A 22,465-nucleotide genomic window follows, 5' to 3' on the forward strand; every position below is an offset into this window, starting at 1 on the left:
TTGTTAAAATTAATAACTTTCAAATAATTTTTGAAAACACATAATAAAGTTTCAAATTTCACATTGTAGCATTACTATTAAATAAAATTTCCAACTTACATGTGTAACGTGATTTTCCATCATCATAATTTCAAAGATGACATCTAGTTATGACATAGTGAAGCATGTTTATATATGTAAATCATTTTTATTTTATTTTTGTTAGTTCAGGAATGTTTTGTTAAATAGTATTATTAAAATTATATTTCAGGTATGTTTTCATATTGTGAACATCTTATTTTTAAATTTTTCTCAAGTAACTTAATGACAGGATAATCTAATTGTGATAAACTACACCTTGTATATATCATTTGATGTCAAATGAAGAATGAGCTTTCTGAATGTACATTTTCTTCCTTTGAGTTTTATGTCTTGTAATATATACATTTAACTGTGCTATCAGAAAATGCTTACATAATTGTATAGCATACTTAATTTTTTCATAAATGAAAGTAAAATATCATTTTAACATTAGATAGCTATGTGTATATTTAATATTGAATTATTGCTATACATAATTCTAAGGCTTTTTCCAGCATTGGCAATTACTTAATAAAATAGTTGTGTACGCAAAAATTTTGAGTAATTTAAAACTGTTAAGTGGTGAATTTTGACAATTTAAAAGTCCGTGTTTCATACACACCAATTTAAAATATTACCAATATCAGTATTTCAAATCGTTTATATTAAAATAAAATGGTAAATGCAATATATGACATAACTTTATGGTAATGGATGACTTTATTACCTTAAAAAGGAAATCAGTGTTACTTCTTTATAGTTCCACTGTATGTATCAAGCACATCTAACTAAGTTTAGATGCATTTATACTTTCTGTAAGCATGAGATATATCCCCTTTTAATTCTACACAATTTTGAATATTCTACATAAATCTATTTTATACTAACAGACTAAACTTTTGTTTGGGAAATAATAACAAAAATTTTGAAGTAATTATTACTTATGCAACTTAATGTTCAGATTCCACACTTTTTCAAAGTGATGTTTTTGAAAGTTAAAACCAAAATTTTATGTTTCCCCTGCTTTGAAATTGCTCTTCATTCTTGTCACTGCTTGAAGTGTGACTTTTGCATGGCAAAAATTATAATCATATTCCATTTGTGAAATGTATCTTTTTATTATTGCTAATTTGATTTTAGTCCTATTGAATTCATTCTTTATTTATTATTTTGCCTGATAAATGTTTCTCGAGCATCTACTATGTGCCAGGCAATGTTCTAGGAGCTAGGGATTCATCAGTGAAATCAATATACAAAAATTTTAGCCTTCAGGAAGCTTGCATCCCAGTATGGTGTGGAAAGAATATGAACACACTATATAAGTAAAACATAAGAACTGTTTAGTAAAATACCTGGTTGGAATACATATCTGGTTAGATTATGATTATTAAATAAATTCTGAGGTTTAATGCTTTATTTCAGCCTTAAACACTGTCCTGCATTTAGGTTAAGGGAATACTACAGAATCATCATCACTGTTGGTGGGAAGTATAGCTCTTATGCTAAATATTTTAAGATTGGAACTGCTAGAAAACCCTGGGTCTAGACATTACCAAAGACCAGTTCTAATTCCAAAATTTGGTCTGGAACTGTGTTTGTCCCCCGAAGTCTTCAAGAAAGTGGGTGTCTGGATTTGGTCTGCAGGTCTTGAGTGATTAGAGAAGCAGCCTAAGCCCCCTACGCCTGTTCATAAGGATTATCTCAGATTTATTGACTCAAATTCAAGAGATTATTTGAGATTAATCATAAAGAATCTGATGGAATATGATAATTTAATCCATCCCTTTCGTAAAGGTAGGCATGCTCAGACATGTGACATAGTATAAATTCCATTATTTCTCATAAATTTATCTTATAATTACCAACATATGTTTATAGTTAATAGTTTCTTTTATTAAAATTAAACCTGAAAGTTGGGAAATTATGATGAGTTTATAAAAATATTAAAGTATTAGTTTTTACTCTGACTTCACATTCCTCTCAAAAATAAAAGGCTCAATTAAACTCTCTAGGCGAGTAATATGGATCAAGTTTCATAGTAATGAGCACATGAGCTCATCGTGATGTATGTATGAAACTGTGCATCACAAATGTACAGTTTACCATGAGTTCAATTACTGTATTTTAATAGTGCAAGCATAGTTATTGCTTAACTATGCGATTAAAAATTATTATCAAATATTAACTGACTAAATATTGCAGTCTGATTTATATAACCAGTGTGAACTTCATAGATTCTGATCTATGAAATAGGTTATTCACAAAACAACTTGGATAAATACTGAATAGAAGCTTTCTGATTCATGCTTAAAAACATATTAAAATATTTAAAATAATTTGATAATCATCATACCTTATTTACTTTTGGCTCTTTCAAAATACAATAATCATTTAGTACTTCTGAATTTCTACATCAAATTCAGATATGATGACTCAACCTGGAAGAATTAGGGGCGGAAATGGGCTTTTCTGTTTGCCTATGCATGAGGGGCTCCAGGTTTGACTTCCTTTCTTCCTTTTTGAATTTAAGGCAGAAAGCAGAATTATTAGTGCTACTAATCACCTGCCTACAGCAGAAGAGGAAAAAAAAAAAAAAAGAAAGGCAGAGTATTCTCAAACCATATTGACACTGCTTTTATTTACTCTTTCAGAATGGTTAAAATATCCCTATGCATTTTTATCTAAAATAGCTAATTAAACATTGGTAACAGAATTTTGAAATGTTGAGAAGAAAAATGTATAAAAACATATACCACTCATTGGCTTTAGAAAATATTCAGAAGTAGGCCGGGCGCGGTGGCTCAAGCCTGTAATCCCAGCACTTTGCGAGGCCGAGGCGGGCGGATCACGAGGTCAGGAGATCGAGACCATCCTGGCGAACACGGTGAAACCCCGTCTCTACTAAAAAATACAAAAAAAAAACTAGCCGGGCGAGGTGGCGGGCGCCTGTAGTCCCAGCTACTCGGGAGGCCGAGGCAGGAGAATGGCGTAAACCCGGGAGGCAGAGCTTGCAGTGAGCTGAGATCCGGCCACTGCACTCCAGCCTGGGCGACAGAGCAAGACTCCGTCTCAAAAAAAAAAAAAAAAAAAAAAAAAAAAAGAAAATATTCAGAAGTTTTCCAACCGGGATCTGACTATGATTCCTAATTAGTAGCTGCAACTCCAAAATTCAATAATTTTTGTTGTTGCTGTTGTTGCTGTTAAGGACTTTAGTTGTCAAGGTCCTTTTAAATATACCCCCATTCTATTTTATGCTTCTTTTATAAAGTTACTTTTTTCATTATATAAGTATTATGAACCACTAAGAACAACCTTAAAAAAAAAAAAGTAAAATGAAAAAGCAAACCCTAGTTTGACACTTTGAATACACACTTTTAAATTATTAAAAAATCTTTAATTAGAATAAAAATGTGGTAATATTATATACACATGCACATATATATACACTATGGAATGCTTATGAGATATTTAGAAATTCCCAACCAATAGTTACAACTAGTGTGTATGAATTAAAGTTCCATGATGTTTACTAATAGTTAATTTTCAACCACTTCTAAATTAAATAATTTGCTTAATTTTATTTAGTTCAGAATTGGTTAAACTAAAACATTATGTAAAAATAGTAAAACTTATTAACTGATTTTTAAAAACTCAGTAAATTCTAAGGTACTTAGAGAGCTCACGACAAATGAGGTTAAGAAAGACATTGTCATATAGTGGTTATTTTAGTGTCTCATTTTTTCCCATCATTTGTTTTCATTTTGGCTTTGATTTTAAATTCTCTTTTCTTCACTTGCTTGTCTTAAAATACAAAATTTTGATGTTTTTCCCAGAATTTCTGAAGAGATATGGCAGACTATTCAAAGCATACTTTTGAGAAAAGTGTGGTTACCTAGTTACCCATTCCATCAAAACCTGACACTTGCCAGGCATTTGTTGCTGAAATTCATCTGTAGATTTTTTTTAGAAGATTGATTCAGGGCCACATAAAGGGTTTATTCTTTTACCTGCTCCCTTCAATGTATTACAGTTAAAATGTGGTGTATTTTGTGTGTATATCTATCCATAGAATGGTTGATACAAACAAACCAACAGATCTAGTGTGCTTCACAATTTACTGGCGTGTTTGTGTTTTGCCTCTTCATGTTGATTATCCTTAAGGTAATAGAAGAGAATATGACTGATTAAACTTATCAGAAAAAATAAACAAAATTTAAAAAGAAAAAGTTAGCATCTAGTGCTACTGTGTCCCACAGGTTCTTCTACATTGACCCACACTACCTCCACTGGTGAGTTAGAGGAGCATAACAGGACTACCACTGGTGCTCTTGCTGTTGCTAGCACACCTGCAGATGTTACTGTATCCAGTGTTACAGCTGTCACCATCCATAGACTTTCCGAGGAACAGCGAGTGCAAGTTACAAGTCTCAGAAATTCAGGTCTGGACCCCAACACGTCCAAGGACGGGCTCTCTCCTCATCAAGCAGATACACAAAGTACCAGGAGAAGACCAAGACATGCTGAACAGATAGAAAGAACTAAAGAGCTTGCAGTTGTTACTCATAGAGGTATTGGATGTTATTTTACTTGTGCCCATTTAGTTACAGCCAAAGCTATATTTTGGTAATGATTCTAATTAGAGAATGAGTGGAAAGAGAGCCAAGATGTAGAAAGCAAAAGAAAAAGTTTGCAGTAGCTGAAAAATACGGATAGTAACACCGAAAACTGGAATAATTTGAAAGCATAGAAATTGAAATTTAAAAATAAGTCAAAGTCAATGCAAATGTTGGAGAGGGAGGGGGAAAAATTTGAACAGACATAATTCATAAACAGGACAGTAAAAACAAATACAAAATACCTATTATTATTCCATACCAGTTATGATGTTCATGAAACAGGAAAATAAAGTAGCCAGTTTTGATTAGTAAGTGCATATATTTACCCATAGATGATTTATCCCATGTAGTAATTTTTGGCGTTTGCATGATATTTTTATGTTATGCAAATGTTAGTTAGTACTTGAGAATATGTACAGTTTGATTGGGAAACATAGAAACGCTATGTCTGGTGATCATTTTACATAGCTTATTCTTTGCTTGACCCGTATGATTGCATTGAAAGATTTCCATTTTGAAAAGGTAACAGCTATTCATTGATATTATGGCTCCAAAATTTAAGTAGTCTTTAAGTGTCAAATTTATTTTTAGAGAAAAATGACATAAAACCACATCATACATTGGTAATTTTCTACTCAATTAATATAAGCCTACCTTTTATAAAATAAAGAAGTCTAGAAAACACGTTTTTCTGTTTCTTGGTGGCAAGTGTCATAGAGAAGTTTAGGAAAAAAATTCAATGTAGTGTAAAAGAATAAAAGGTCTTTAATTATATCAATATATGTATCAGTAAGAACATTAATTGAACATATTTCATGTATAAAATATCTGCTACATTTCAAAGATATCAAAATATTTTCTCTAAACTGACTATGGTTTTTGTAGTGTGATTAGGAATGGTTTATACAGACCATGATTTAAGTAATGGGGAGCCATTCAATACTTAGAGCACAAGAAGGATAGAAATCAAGACATCTTTACATACATTAATTGAAAATCATACAAAAATATCTCAGAAGTTTGTTTCCATTAGAATTTGTACTGAAAGTACTTACTTTGATTCTCTTTAACGAGGCACATTCTAAAATGAATTTTTAACTGGTAATAGTCTTCTCAAAAAGATTAAATCAATATCACCTTGATTCCGTATTCACTTTCCTATTATAAATATTCGTTCATAAGAATATAGGGACCGTGTTAAAATTTTGATTTGCACAATCAAGTAAACAGTTTTTGTCTTATTACTAGAAAATTTAAGTAGGTAAAATTATATTAAAATGTTAAAAACTATTTTTTCATTCTCTTTGGAAAACTTCACGAGCTAATATTGGTAGGCTACCTGGAAATTATTATTACCCATCATATAGAAGGAGGATAATTTCTGACATAAGTTTATCGTAAAACCAACTAATAATACTATTTCTGCTTTAGCCAAAGTTTGCTATCAAGTGGTGTGAGACACTTTGTGGTTAAAAATTAAAATTTTATATAACTTGGAAAAATAATTCAGACTGAAAATAGAAAAGGTGATAGTCAACTATTAAATTAAATTAAATAATTTTAAAATGGTTCCATATAAAATTTTTAAGTTTCTTCAAGTAAATTTTAATTAAGCATCAAGAGTACTTCCTGGGTAGATTCCAAATCAGTGCTCAAACTTTCCCCGTTGTTATCATAAGCTCCTAGCGCTGTTTGAGAGATTGATACCTGTTTTACCTTTCCCCATATTCTTTACAAAATGGTGATTTTGAATTTAATATGCATTCAGTGATGCCATGTACCTTGGAAATGTATTCCTCATTTATTTTTTAAATTAGATGTAAAACATTATATGGAACACATTTTTAATATATTCATCATTGTTGACAGTGACTTAAATTGTTACACTTTTATCACCTATCTCTTTTAATTCAAATTGGTTCTTCTGTTTCTTCTTCTCACTACTATTTCAGTGATTTTGGTTTGCTACTTATCTATTACACTCTAGACACAATCTCTTAGTATTATGGGCAAAAATATCAGTGTTAACAGTAGAGGAAACCTATTATTCTATTGCTTAGGGTTTACTAAAGTTCTCAAAATATAGCTATGCCCTTAGTTATGAAACTATCTTCTAAGACTTGATTACCAGCAGGTCCAAATTTCTAAACTGGAAATGGCTGACATCAAACCAGTATTATTTTGAAAATAATAATTTTGGCTCAGACACAATGACTAAAATCTTTACTCAGTACCAGATTCTGTTCTAGAGGAAATAAAGATAAATAATGCATGACCCGTTCCTGCGGGACACTGCAATAGAGTCGAGGACATAGAGAAACCCATTCTAGTTGTACAAGATAGATTTTGTAAAATGAATTCTGATCAAAGTACTAAAGAAGTTATAGTGTGTATGCAGAGAGTGAGCCTTTTAAGTTACTTTTTCAATAAGTTGGTAAACAACCCAAAACTATTTTTTTTAGATATTTCAGAAAAAAAAATTGTACTCCTCTAATCTATTATCCACAATGTAGTTAAAATGAACTTTTATAAATAAAAATCCAGTCATCTAACTCGACTCTTTTAAAGCTTTCAGTGATTTCTCAATGCCTTTAAGAGTAAAGTAGAGACTTGGTGAGGACCCACAGGAAACTACATGATCTGGGTTTTTTCCATATTTCCAAATTCATCTCATGTAACTCTCACAATCACTCTATTATTTTGCAAAACACAATTTATTTTAATTAGTCAAACACTATTCTTTTCTCCCTAAAGGTACTCTGAGAATCTAATCCTTGTTCCTTTTAACCACATAATTCTAATTTCCTTTCCAAGATGTAGCTTAAATTGTTACCTCTAGGAAGGTTAGGTATTCTTCTTATAACTTGCCATTGTTATAAAAGGCATTTGTAATCATCAGCTGTATAACTTTTCCTGTAATATTTAAACTGTCTGAGAACAAGGAATGGATGCGTTTTATTCATGCTGCATTTTCAGTACTTAGTACAGTTTCTGACCAATAGATATTTTTAAAAAATAGTTGTCAAACTAATGAATAAGTATTTACAATTTCACTTGCTAGAAAATTCACTTAAATTAAAGGCTTGAAATTACCTTCTTCAAAATAATGAAATCTCTACATATTTCAGTGTTAAAGGTAACTACATTTTGTCACAGTTATGCCAGCTTTTTAAAAATAAAGGCAACAATATCGTCATTAATCCATAATAATATATTACTTTTATTGTATTAGTAGTTCAAAATTCACAAAATGGAACTGGATATAAAGGCTTTGCTTATAGCCCCTGAACAATTATAAAATCAAAATAATTTTATAATTAACCATTAGAAAATTATAAAGTCAAAAATGTCCTATGAAAAATATTCTAATGGATATTATTTTGCTAAAGTTAATTACAGTGTAAAACAGAAATATAAGAGATTACTATAGCATAGGTCCATTCGATGTCTGCAAGTTCATGCTATTTTGCAGTACATAATAATTTAATATTTTTAATTTTTTAATTCACATTACAGTTAAACTTTCAGTTTTAAAATGTCTTTTGATCATTAATGGTTCCCAATTTATCTGTTTTTATAAACTGGGGCATATATTAATAATTGACATCAATATTATTATAAACACATAGAAAACATGGATTAGACACAGTATTTTGTACTTCATGTGTATAGAGTCAATCACTATAACTATTTTATTTAAATAACAACTGTAAAATTAATGAATAATCTGGAAAAACTTGAAATATTTCTCAAATGTATTTTCAGTTCTTTATAGGGTACCATTCCAATTAATTTTCCTATTGTATTATAGTTAAAACATCAATAATTTAAATTATCTTAATTTTTTAAGGTTCTACTTTTTCTCAGTAACAGAAAATTATTTCCAGTCTCCTCCATTTGAAGATTCTTTGTACATTGAGATAAAAAGAAGCAAAAGAGAAAGAAAATAAATAATGTTGGTTTAGATCTCTTAAAAATGCATATTAACACCACACCACACTTTGCTGTATATGTGTCCAATAGTCCTCAAAATGAGAATTTAATATTTATTGACTGAATTTTAGTCCACCTTTGCCAACTACTATGTGTGAGAGTTTGTTCAGGTCAAATGAACAATTATACCTCAATTTTTATATTTGCAAAGTAGTTTTTGTAGTATCATAATATTACATCAGGGTTATTATAAGCATTAAACATAGTAATGATCAGAAGTGCCTTAAAGTCTTAGGTATTTTCTCCCAATGGAAAGATTAAAAAAAAAATGCTTACTATTAACTTTGAGTTTTGGTCAAAGAACTAGGCTGAGGCTATACTTTGCTCCTTGTTAGCTTTATGATCTTGAGCAGTAAGTTCAATTCCCAAAGTCACAACTCTAGCTAAGAACACCTGCATCATAAGATGGTTGTTATTTTCATTTTATTCACAAAATACGTATTGACTCTTGTGATGTGCATGACATTGTACTGGATAGCAGGTATATGAGAATGAACAATACAATCTATGCCATAGAACAGTCTACATAACTTTAAATAAAAAGAATAATCACAAATTTATTATGAGAAACAGTTGCATAGCAGCACTTTTAGAATGTTACTGAATTACAGTAGAGGGACTAACAACCTCTAAATATGAATCAAAGAGCGCTGCTCAGAGAATATTTGAACTAATTATTGAGAGATGAGGCCAGGCGTGGTGGCTCGCTCACGCCTGTAATCTCAACACTTTGGGAGGCCAGGGTGGGTGGATCACGAGGTCAGGAGATCGAGACCATCCTGGCGAACACGGTGAAACCCCGTCTCTAATAAAAATACAAAAAAATTAGCTGGGTGTGGTGGCGGGCGCCTGTAGTCTCAGCTACTCAGGAGGCTGAGGCAGGAGAATGGCGTGAACCCGGGAGGCAGAGCTTCCAGTGAGCCGAGATCCGGCCACTGCACTTCAGCCTGGGCGACAGAGCGAGACTCTGTCTCAAAAAAAAAAAAAAAAAAAAAAAAAAAAAAAAGGAAGAAAAATGAATAAATATTTGAAACTAGTAGATTATATTTATGTTACTAAGACTCATTGAAAATGGTTTGAGTGGGTATTTAGGCAGAATAGCCTGTAACAAAAATAAATAAATTGTTTACATTTGACGGAAGATACACATTAAGATAAGTAAGCTTAAAAATAATTGACTTTTTATTTACAAAATATCCAGATGTTTAAAATTAGATAACATATATCTAGTGACATTTGTAAATTCATCAGAATAATTTGCTGCCTTAGCTATAAGATCTCTTTTGATATCATTTAATATTTAACTTAAAAATCTTTTTCAATAATCCCTAAACTCTAAAGCTTGATTTTATAGACTTAAAGAATTTACCTAACGTTGACTTGAAAATAGCAAAACCTATGTAATGATATGATTTTAGAAATGATAAGTAAATTTTCTTGTGTTTCCAGAATTATCTATTTTAGAATTAGATGGGAACTTACAGATCATCTAGTACAATATCATTATTTTGTAGAGAAAATTATGGCCTGGCAGAGACCGTATAAAAATCCAGTCTTAGACTAGTATTGATAGTCCTAGACTAGTATTGATTCATTCAAGATTCATTTAGTGTCTGATATGTGGTCTTTCACTAAGTGATGTTAAAGTTGAAATAACATAGATTATAAGCACAATTGGGTATCTTGTCTCAAGGAGTTATTTGTCATATTTTATTATGTTAAATAATAATTAAGATGTGTTTAATCCACCCTATTTTACTTTAGCATTGCTTTTCTTGGAGACTTTAGTAGAATTATATTTCTACTATTATTTTTTCAATATGTGGACAAGTTCTGTCAGCTGTTAGAAAACAGTCTTGATAGTTGCTGTTTTTAAGTACAAAATTTGGATATATTCTTCTGGGAATGTTTTCATATACACATATAATAATTATTAATTATTTTTATTGGACTTCCCAATGGGAATTTAACTTAGATAACTACAACATCTTACAGAATTAAATGTGTGTTATGGGGCTTTTATAGACATTACTACTGTTTGTTTTGACATAGTATACTCAGTTATGCCACAGTACATTTAATGCTAATGACCATATCAGTGGAATATTACTTTGATTAATAAAGTTACATGAAATTATGTTGAATTGAGATTGAATATGATATAGACTTTTCTCCTGCAAAACTAGAGCCTAAAAGAAACTCTAACAGTTTTTAAATAAGTACATTATTTATTATTCTTAAGTTTAAGGTAAGAACAGTTAATTCAGCATAAAACATTTATTTTAGGTGACCACTTTTAATCCAAAGAAGCAGCAATTTTTTATTATTACTGTAATTTATATTGTTTTCAAGTAAGCTCATCTGAATATTTATAAGGCTCAACAAAAATAAGAAAACAGCAAACGATTATACACATTTAATATTCACATTAAATTGCCAGTTTATGTCAGAAGTTAAGATTACTATGTAACAAATTTGATTCAATAACTGGTGTAACACTCTTCTACCTCAAAAACTGCATTGTGTGAAAGCAGCAATTTTTAGGTGCCTATTACGTGCTCATCACTAATAGGCTATATTATTATGCATAAAATATATTTTAAGTGTTTTCAAGTGTTTGCAAGAAACTTACACTATTTTCAAATATTCTATTAAGACTTTTATAAAGTATAAATTTCTAAATCTAAAACATGTTGTTTCTAAAATCTTAATAAGCATTATAACAATGAGGGAATTAGTTTATGAGTAGTCATGTAAATATATTTTTATGGATACTAATGTATGCTCAGCAAGTAATCAGTTATCAGGGTTTTATTGTACATCTTATCTTTCACTAAGCATGTGATGAATTCAAAAGTATGTTGTATAGTCTCTATTCCCAAAGGAAAAGTTTGGAGATTAGATTATAGAGAAAAATTATAGGTCAATTATAAGAGAAAGAATTACCACAAAACAAGTATGGCATGTGAGGAAGGATGAGGTAAAACTGGCTTCAAATGCTTGATATGTTGTTCTGTGTAAGAGAGATTAAATCTGTCCTCTGGCATAGGTTGTAAAATTTAGTGTATGGAACCATAAGACAGTGCAAAGCAGTTTATTATAAAGAAGACTGATCTAACATTCAGGTTTTTTTTTTTTTTTTTCAAATATAAATTGTGTTCTACTGGAAGCAGTGAATTCTCAAAGTCATTCAAGCATAGATTGTAATGGACAAAGTGGGTATTTAAAAATGACTAAAGCATCAAAGAGTATCTTAATAATATGATTGTTACTGTCCCTTTTAATCCTAAAAGTCTATGACTCTATAGAGAGATATTATGTATTAATTAATGTATTTGCCATCACTTTATATTCCCTACTGGTGTTGAGCTGACATGTACTTATTTTAATGATTATTTATAGCCAATGTGAAAACAAACACAGAAGTGGCCAATGCTACCATCAAGGAATTTAGAGATTAGCAATGTACTTATCTCATTAAAAGTGAAATCAGCCACATGTACATTTTTTTTTTTTTTTTCTGGGCCCAATGCCCACATTTGTGCCTTAAATTTGAAAGCTTCTTTATTTGGAGGTCCAGTCCTAGCTGTTCTTTTAGGCAGTGTTATTTCTAACAACAGATGACAGTGCTATTCTTACTCTCTTCACCACCACATTCTACTATTTATTTATTCACTCATTTTTCTATATTCTTTCTTTTTTCTTTCTGTTTTTCTTTTTTCTCTTTATTTCTTTTCACATTTTTCTGTTCCATATTCTTTTCTTTTAATTTTTTTTCTCTCTCAAAATATCCACTGAGTGCCAAGCTGTCTTCCAATTGCTGGGTATACAGTATTGAACAAAACTTAGTAGACCCTGCTTTATTGAACTTATATTCAAGTGAGGAAGAAAAAGACAATAGACAAGTAAATAATTGTCTGATGGTAAGATAGATGGATTCCTACCTTAGTTTGGATGGTAAGGAAAGGCCTCTTTGGGGAGTTAAAATTTAAACTGAGACTTAAATAACAGAAAGGAGACAAAGACGCTCTTGGAGTTATGCTTTGCAGTTTCTCAGAGAAGAAAGCACACCAGGAAAAGAAAACAGTTAGTTATAAAGAGCTTGAGTTGTAACTTGAGAAAAAGAAAACCCACTAATTCTGGTACTCAATGCGCCAGGAGGAGAGTAAGGTAGATGAGGTGGGAAATATAGGTAGGAAAAACACCGTTTGACTTTTAGGCCTTAAAAATGAGCTTTATTTTTATCTAAACCGTTGGTGGACTTTAGCAGGGAACATGTATTACCAAATGTAATTTTTAAAGGAGTCACTTTAGCATGAATTTAAAGAAGAAATTTCAAGTGAATAGGTGCAATCAGACAAAACAGTAAGATATACAGAAGTGCAAGTAACAGCTGATAGTTACGTGGAATATAGGTCTTATAGTATGCTTCTCAAATTTCATTGTGGACATGAATCATCTAGTAGTCTTGTTCAAATGCAGGTTGTGACTTGACGGAATTGGAGTTGGAGCTGAGATTTCGCATTTCTAACAGATCTCTAGGTTTGCTCACACATTAAGTAGCAAGAACTTAGATGAAGATGATCATCATGGAGAGAGAACAACATTTATCACACAGTCCCAACACTGTCTATTCCTCAAAGGATTTTTGTTTTCCACTAGGATAAAAACAATGTTGACAGACTATCTCAGATAATATAGTAAAAGCTAAACTTTAATTCCATAAGAGTGACTCAAATGGTGGGAAATTTATGACTGGAAGGGATATTTTAAGGCAGATGGATTTTCTGAATCAATATTAATGACAATAATTAGTTTTGGCAACCTTTAAGAATGGCTGAGCTATTGACATTCATTATGGTTTTACTGGAAAGATCAATAAAGGAATAGATGAATAAGAAAATCAATACCAAGTCAAATTTTAGCTCTAAATTTTAAATTTTACCCTAAATTCAATACTTTAAAATGGTTGTTTTTCAATGTATCAAATAACAAGAGAAAAAAACATCAGGGTTTAGTTTCTCTTTACTTACCATGTTTCAAATCCCTGAAAGGTTAATAGATGGAGGTAAAACAGTAAAAAAAAAAAAAAAAATTTAATTTTAAAAAAGAAGAAAATAAAATAAAGAGAAAAAAGAAAAATATGCAAAAGTTGATTGCCGAATCAAAAATTCTCAGGAGTTCATCTTTAAGCATTGTTTACTTATTTTATATATATGGTGAAATTATATTTGTCTGCTTGAATTCCCAGGTCTTTATTTATAAGACTAACTAATGTACTTATTTTAATAGCATCTTTAAAGCATAACTAATAATAGACTCTAGAATTTATAACTTTAAAAAAATTATCTGGTTTTATAGAATTCTTATAGAATTACTTAATTTTATTCATTTTATTTATTTATTTTGGATGTGAGAACTTTGACATTGGTAAAGTGAATACATAAAACAGGGGAATATCAACATTTGGGGTGAAGAATTACATATAAATATTGATCATTGTATGCTTTATCAATATCTTGCCATACTTTTTGTTTACTTTTTCCATTGTTCTCTTGACTTTTCTCTAACTATGTTACTTAATGGAAAGTTGTGTTCAATGTTTATAACTATGGCTATTTAATAATACATGTTCAGAAATGTACCAGTTTATGATTTAAATACATATTTATTGAATAGCATCCTTATTTTCTATCCATTACCTTATTTCATCACATTTTTGAAATTGTCAAAGCAATGTCATTCATAACAGTGAATACATTTTTATATTTTTAATTATTTTACATTTTGTTAAATAAGTTGTCTTTAAGAAGAAAGAAGAGAAAAAATAAAATGTTAGAATTTACTTGTTAACAGGTTTATGCACTTTTAAAATGTATTAGATAAAAGTACTCAGAATGTCTGAGGACTTGAATGACAATATTAAACAATGAAAGTTTATTTTATTCACAAATGGCAAATCTGCAAGTAACCATTTTAACATTTTTATCCAATGCTACCCTTCAAGCCATGCTTTTGAGTTAGTCCTATGTAAAGATTTTAAGAATTTCTGATCTCAATGTTCTTATTTCCTTTGAGTAGTACTTTAAGGAAACCTTTTTTTTTTTTTTTTTTCAGATTTTCAACCACTTTGTTTTGTTCACCTGTAACCATTGATCAGATATCTTGTCAGCTTATTATCATATGAACACACGATTTCTCATTTTTAATAGAATGAGCAAATAAGAAAAGATAATAATATGTACTGAATTGATCAAAAGGGAAAGCTTAACTTTAAAGATCGGAGATGAAACAGTTTTGCGTGTAGCTGATTTCCCCAAATGGTTACCAGAGCTTGTTTTACCTGTGAATGAGATGGTCACAGTGAATGTGACGTATGTGACTTTTAAATCTTTTTCTTTGTTAAAATATTTTGAAGGGGCTAGACTTTCTATTTGTGCTCAAAGCTGATGCCAAAGCAGACTCCTCTGCCTTTTGGAATATGAAGAAATGGTCCTATGTAGAGACATTTTTATCTTGTTCAGAATTATTTCAGGGCATTTTCACCCACTTTTGCAACAAGCTGCTTTCCTTGCATGTAGTTTTCTAGAGCATATGGTTACCCTGCTGTGCACAGAGTGAAACCACACAACTAATCTTTACAATTTTAGGAAGAGCAGAACCTTCATATATGGCAAACAGCATGGTGTTAGGTTTAGGGTGCATTGCATAGGATATTTTTCTCTTCACAATTACATCATTTGTATTCTAAAGCATGGACTATTGCTTTTTACTGTTAATGCTTGATATTTCTTTATTTAAATTATTCTTCCAATGGTATTTTCTCATAATAGCAAATGAAACTAAAGTGACAGAAATTTATAGATTAATTTTATCCAGAGCCCAGAGATGTTAGAAATTTTTCATTGAGGAGGCTTATATTAAGGGAGGAAAAAAAAGCCTCATCAACTCTTCTGAACTTTCCCTTTAGAAACGAATGCAGCCAAAGATGATTTTACTAAAAGGACTAGATGATGATTTGAATTTCAACTGATTTGAAAAGCAGTTGGCTTTTTCTACACCTTTAAATTCATCTGTTCACACCTTTAAAACAAAGTATTATGAGGCTCCAGGCCATGGGGTTATACTTGGCACTATCATCAGATAAGTGATGTCTTCATTCAATATTAAATCCAGTTAATAAAGCTTTTATGCCTTATTAAGGTAAACATATTTAGGGTCAAATATTGTCAATTACTTAAAATTTTATATTAAAATGAATAAATTAGGATAAGGTACACTAATTGCATCTATTTACGGTTTTCAAAGACACATACTTGAGAGAGTTATGATTGAATATATGGAATTATGTTATCTATAGTCAGGTGGTATAGATGATAGTATTGATGTTTTAGAGTCAAATGAATGACCATATTTTATCAACATATTGATAACCTTGGACAATTAATTTAGCTCTTCTCTGTTTCCACATCTTTTAAAAGAGGCAATAATTTTACATGGATATTTTGTGACTTCAATAAGACAGTACACATAGAGTGCCTAATGCTTTAGATGCATAGCCAGTAAGTGATATTGCCCCTTTCTGGATCATTTGCAGGAAGAAAATATACTCTGGCTATATAAAAATCCTGTAAGTTAAAGATAAATGTGAACAAATTTATTTTAAAAAGATTAGCACAGAGTTTTAAATGTCTTAGGTAGCTCATTTCCTTAGGAAAAAAGAATACATAGTTTAATGACATATTGATATGGAATACTGGATACAAGTATATACAGTTTGATTTAACACTATTCATATTGCTCTCATGTGTAAGTTATACAAAAGTAAAGTGTAACATTCAACTCATCTCAGATTTCTATTAACTCCATATTTTTTCTTGACAGTTTTACTTTTAATAGAATTACTCTTCAATTTCAATACAGCCAACTCATTTAAATTTCTGTTTATCTACTCTATATTTGTGAATCTCTATGTCTTTTACAGACATAATTGCTAGAAAACAGCACAGTTGTGTTGTCTAGATTTTCAAAACATTTTCTAAGAAAAAACTGAGCAACCAATGGTAGGATGATGAGCAACAGCCAACAGTAATTCCACCTAGATATTATCCTTTGAAGTACAATGGTGGTCATAAATTAAGAGATGATGTTGAATGCAGTATCTGAGATGTAGATTTCAATTACATCTCTAATAATTTCCATGTACCAGTGGTGTATTCATCAGAGTACATTTAGAAACAATAGAATGTTGCCTAATTTGAGGAAGTTTTACTTACAAAGGATTATTTCCAAATGAGTCAATGTAAAGAAACTACAAGGAACCATGTTGTAACCTATAGTAGCAGTAGCTGGGCTGTCATGATTCCCAACTTGTTGGGATAAAGAGAGTGAGATGTTGGACAAAGTCACTTATTGCAGCCTGGCATGAAAGGACAAATGCCCTTTAATTAGGAGTCCTAACAAACTCCAATAATTGCAATGGCAAGGAATCCTGTGGAATAAAAATTCTGATCTTACTTTCCTCCCTCCCTTCATCCTCCTGCTGGAATCCCCCAGAGGTTAAAGGAGTCTGTTGATAGAGTCTAGTGCTTCAAAAGTTTAAATGTTAAGAAGAATCACCTGGGGATCTTGTTAAACTGCAGATTCTAATTCAGTTGTTCTCAGTGGTGCGCTATATTCTGCTTTTCTAACAAGCTCCCAGGTGACGCCAATGCTTCTAATGCAATGCCACAATTTGTGTAGCAAGGATGTAGCCATTCAGATCAAACTTCTGGGCAGAGAACAAGGAGAATAGGGAGAATGGACCTGGAAAGGCAAATATAAAATATAGATGGGTATGATGAGTGTGTTGGCATTTTGAATAGCCATGAAATTAGCGATAAAACACTGCATTAGATACAACCATCAGAACCCATCTATGTTTATTTTAAACAGAATCTAGGCACTGATTAATATTTCTAGTGAACTTTAGTAAAATATAATGACCTGAAATCACAGGGATGACGGACTGTTGTTATTTATTAAAGCAATTCATTTTCTTCTTTTTTTTATGTAATTTTTTCGTAAATTTATAAAATCATTCAATGCACTAATGAAATTCATAGTGGAAGAATATATGCCACTGTCCATAGTCTGAAGAAAGTCATTAACTTTGCTGTTTTTCAAAAAGTTGCTTCTTTCTTAATTAATCTAATTTTAGAAGGCATTATAGTATACATAAGTGATTTCTTACGTTAAGCGCAAAACAAATATTTAATGTAATAATATTTTACCATGAGTAAGAAAATATTAATGTTATCATTTTTCTGGTTACGATTTATAATCAAATTATCTATGATAAAATTAACTTTTGAAATGAAAATACAAATTAGAAACAAAACAAAACAGAAAATCACTTGTATTCTAGAGAACATAATATATCAAATAAAAAAGTCCCAAGAAAGTGCATAAATTAGTGGATATTAACTCTACAACCAAAAACAATTTAAAAACTTAATTTGAAGCTGTCAGAAAATAAAGATTAAAAACAATTAAATTAAGGGCAGACAGTTTTAAAGTGTTAAAAGTATCTGTGAACTATACCAATGGTAACTCTTCCCATATGGTGACTTTTATTTTGCCAATTATAAAAATCCCTAAAGAGAATATAAAAAATTCCACATTTTTCATATAATCCTGACATTTTACAGCATACCATAACTGTAAGACCTGTTACGCCAAGCATTGCGGGTGCATCTGCTGTTATCTGCATAAGTGTTATGGTTTCCTGAATTTGTTCCATTTCTAGGAAGAAAGAAAGCCCATATACAAATTTTAGAGTCTTTATGCAATGATTAGTTACATGATTTTTTAGCCAGCTATGTAGTCTGTTCACAGTCTCCTAAGAATTAATAACTTTATCCAATCCTTAATTCCTATGAAAATTAACAAATTGGTTTTATTAAAACACAATGTCTCCTCTCCATACTCACCACTCTGTTTGGTTTTCCAAGTGAAAAATTTACACTTATTTCTTAGCCTAAAATGATTGAAAAATAAGATTCCAAAGATTTGGAAACTAGGTCAACCTCATTTCAACACTGAGACCTTGTAGCTTCAGGATCTTCTTTTGCAAAATAGAAAATGATCTTGTTAGTGGAGAATCTTGAAATATGTTAAATAAATATTCATATAATCAATATGATTGTGTTTATATGGTTTTATACATTTCTACTAAATTTTCCATTTTGATCCAAGTTTTGGAGAGGTTTCTAACTTTGAATAGAAAAGTAAAATTTAAGTTAGAAATTCAGAGAACATAGATAATTTATTTTGTATATCATCCCTACGTAGTGAAAAACACAAAATAGTTGAAAAATTTTTGGTATATTGCATCATGAATCAGAATGGCTTCTGAGACTGACTAGACCTTAATATTATGAATGGTAAATAATGTTAGTACAAATAACTGACATTAAAGATTCTTGCTACATGTTGATTTCTAAATTTATTATCTAATTTAAGCACAATAGTAAAATTATGATCATATATTTTCTTTACCCTAAAAATTGAGCATCACATACATTTTATATTTACACATCATACATGAAAGAGTAAGTGATATGTACAAATGAGCATTGTGGCATAATTAGGAATTTAAGATTTAAAAAAATGTATTGGCTTTTCTGAACCATATTATTTATCTCTAACGGTTTTATAAATGGAGAGTATATTACGATTTTAAATAAATATAAAAATGAATATATACTATTTCCTAATAAACTTAACTAGTTCAATTCCATAATTTATGAATTTAAAAATATTTTAAATCTTGTGTATCCCTAGTATGTTTATCTCTACCAATCAATTTTTCTGTGCTTTAAGAACTTTTTTTTTAATTTTTATTTTTTGTGTGCTTTTTAAAATACTTAGTTGTGCTACTACATTTCTCATCAAATTATAGCCATTGCTTTTCGTTATACAAAGTTTATCTTCATTTATTTTTAACATATTTTGAAATAAAATATTTTTCACAAAGATTCATGAGCTACTTAATATTATGCCACTGAGTTTTCTATTATATCTTCTTCCTATGTGACCCAGAAACCTTATCTAATTGTTGCAGGATACCTCTAGTTACTTTTTTAAAAATTATGCTACAGAAACATTTATAAGTCATATTACTTTCTCAGAAGTTTGTATTATTAATACAGTAGTAAACCTTATATGAAAGATGTTAAAGGAGATACTGCAGGAGTATTGTTTAGTTTTCAGTCTAGCAGCAGTATAGTTTCTTGATTTTTCTTTGTCTAAGGATTACATCAAAGAAGTCATCATTAGCAGTCTCTGTGATAAGTATGTTCTGAAAAGTGTTTTGTTAAGCTAGTACAGGATGTAGAAAAAGAAAGTGAAATTTTTGTACTTGTTGACATATAACATAGAGCCACTATTTACTTATAAACCAACAACACAAAAGTCATCTTTATACAGTTAAATAATTTTATAACTCCCCTACACATTTAAATCTCTGAAATAGAACTGCTAATTCTGATTACATTAGTCTTTCTTTCTTCTCGCCCAAATTCTACTCCTAAATAGCTAAGAATTACATCTCTTAGAACTGAATAGCAAAGTTAGTCAACATGTCCCATGTCTTATAGACTCGGAACATAGGTCTGCTAACTCCTAATCCAGTAAGCGAAATGCCAAAAATAGCACACCGTGTTTTGACATTACTTTAACTTCCTAGTCAGTGACTGATTAGTCTTAGTACTCATGTAAATAAATGTACTGTCGATAGTGATATGTGTCACTTTCTCAAAATCAAATACACACACAGAGACATGTTAGTTATTTTCAATATCCAAAACATTAAAAGGAAATTATTTTATTAGTAGTATAGTTTATTAGTTTACTATAAAGTGAAAGATAAGATTATAATTAATAAATTCAAAATAAAAAGTGGGAAACGCACATCTAGGTATCATCAAACACAGTACAAAAGAAGAGGAGAAAGGCATTATTGTACATTTGAAAAGAAAGGTTAAAATGAAGCAAAAATAAACAAAAACATAAACAAGCTACTAGTGACTTACTTGTTCATAATAAATTATTTTCCTTTTTAAAAGAATTACGATATGATTGAATTATAGATTTATAATACAGCTACTGACACTTCCAAGATACTTTATTGTTAAAATAAATACTACAAGTTTGGAAAAATAAAATAAATACAAGGTTAGAGTATTCCATTCATTTTACCTTCATTATTGTATTAGAATATAATCTAAGTGGAAAATGAGGAGGGCTTCAGAATGTTCTGAAAGCATTTAATAAATGCCACTGTCTTCTGTGAGAGCCCCATGCAAACATGAAAGCAAATTATTGCTAATTAAAACAATGTTCTGCTAACTAATACTAAACATGTCTGTTTCTTCTTTTTCAAAGATAAATGTTCTGCATTATCACATATTTTCACTATATATGCATAGCAAGGAAATAGAATAATATATTTCAGCTATGTAACTTTTGAAATTATGTAATGAGGGATTCAATTTTTAAAGGAACTTCAAGCCAGGAAATGTTTTATGACTTTAAGTTATAGAAGCTCAGTGATAAAAGGACCAATTAAAGGTTACCTTTTCCAAATCTCCAACTGATACTTAAATTTCCTTCTACTACATCTATTTAATATGATCAATTTCCTAACATTAAAGGCCAATACCAACACTACATATACTACTTTCCAATCTGTCTTATCCCACCAATACCACATGTTCTCAAGTTACACTTAGAAAGTTTTTGTAACATAAAACATAATGACAAATGCCTGTTACACCATAAAAGTTGGTATTGGAAACAAAATCCAGCTATGATTTATATATGTGAATATATGGTTAATTTTTATAGTAGACATTTTAATTTAAATCTTTTCAAATAATGACTTTAGCTGATTAACATGAAAATTAGATGAGGTTTAAGTAAGACTCAATCAATATCATTTTCTTTTCGTAAGTTTTTAAATGCAATTTTGAATTTATATTGATCTTGAACCTGGAAGACGCCACAGTGATAATCCACTACATGACTTGAAACTAATATAGGTTACAAAACAAAGTGGTTTTGCTAGAGTCCAGGGCTTACAACTAAATAAAGAGGGATTTGATTGCTGGCCTAATATTCTTCCCTGCCAGGCCTTTCCTGTATTGTAAAATATTTCTATTACACTAAGCAAAAAAGTCAAACCGAAAATGTAATGAAAATTTTTAAAAATGATTGAAAATTGTTTAGCATATGAAAGAAAAGAAAATGAATTGTGCATATGCTTATCAATCTTGCATTTAATGCTTTCTAAAATTATTACAGCATACATAGTTTTTCTGTATTTCATCTTGAGATTTGCAAATGAAAATGCTTCATCTTGGGCGTTCATTTTTTAAAATTACTTTCTCCTTTCCTCCCATCGTAGTTCATGATCAATAAAGGGAATTCTCCCAACAAAATACCTTTAGTTAAAAGACTCAGAATTAACAATATCGTATATATTCATTCATGCACTCATACAAATATGACATGCACTTTGGGAGGCTGAGGCAGGTGGATCATTTGAGGTCAAGAGTTCGAGACCAGCGTGGCCAACATGGTGAAACCCTGTCTCTACTAAAATACAAAAATGATCTGGGCACGGTGGTGCGTGCCTGTAACCCCAACTACTTGTGCCTGTAGCAGGAGAATTGCTTGAACCTGGGAGGCGGAGGTTGCAGTGAGCCGATATCATGCCACTGCACTCTAGCCTGGGCAACAGAGCAAGACTCCTT

At 30.5% G+C, this 22,465-nt stretch overlaps 1 protein-coding gene across 5 annotated transcripts in view; it reads left to right on the plus strand.

The window, feature by feature from the left end:
- The window catches only part of CSMD3 (CUB and Sushi multiple domains 3), a 1,234,985-nt gene that overhangs the window by 474,075 nt on the left and 738,445 nt on the right, over nucleotides 1-22,465 (plus strand). For 2 of the 5 annotated variants that reach the window (XM_050802135.1, XM_050802136.1), the window contains exon 7: nucleotides 4,317-4,628. The exons of the other annotated variants lie outside the window; for them this stretch is intronic. In XM_050802135.1, coding sequence (XP_050658092.1) covers nucleotides 4,317-4,628 — 312 coding nt within the window. The remainder of the gene's footprint in view (nucleotides 1-4,316; nucleotides 4,629-22,465) is intronic. 5 annotated transcript variants of the gene reach the window in all.

The sequence above is a fragment of the Macaca thibetana genome, chromosome 8 (genome assembly GCF_024542745.1).
Source record: "Macaca thibetana thibetana isolate TM-01 chromosome 8, ASM2454274v1, whole genome shotgun sequence".
In the NCBI taxonomy this organism is placed as follows: Eukaryota; Metazoa; Chordata; class Mammalia; order Primates; family Cercopithecidae; genus Macaca; species Macaca thibetana.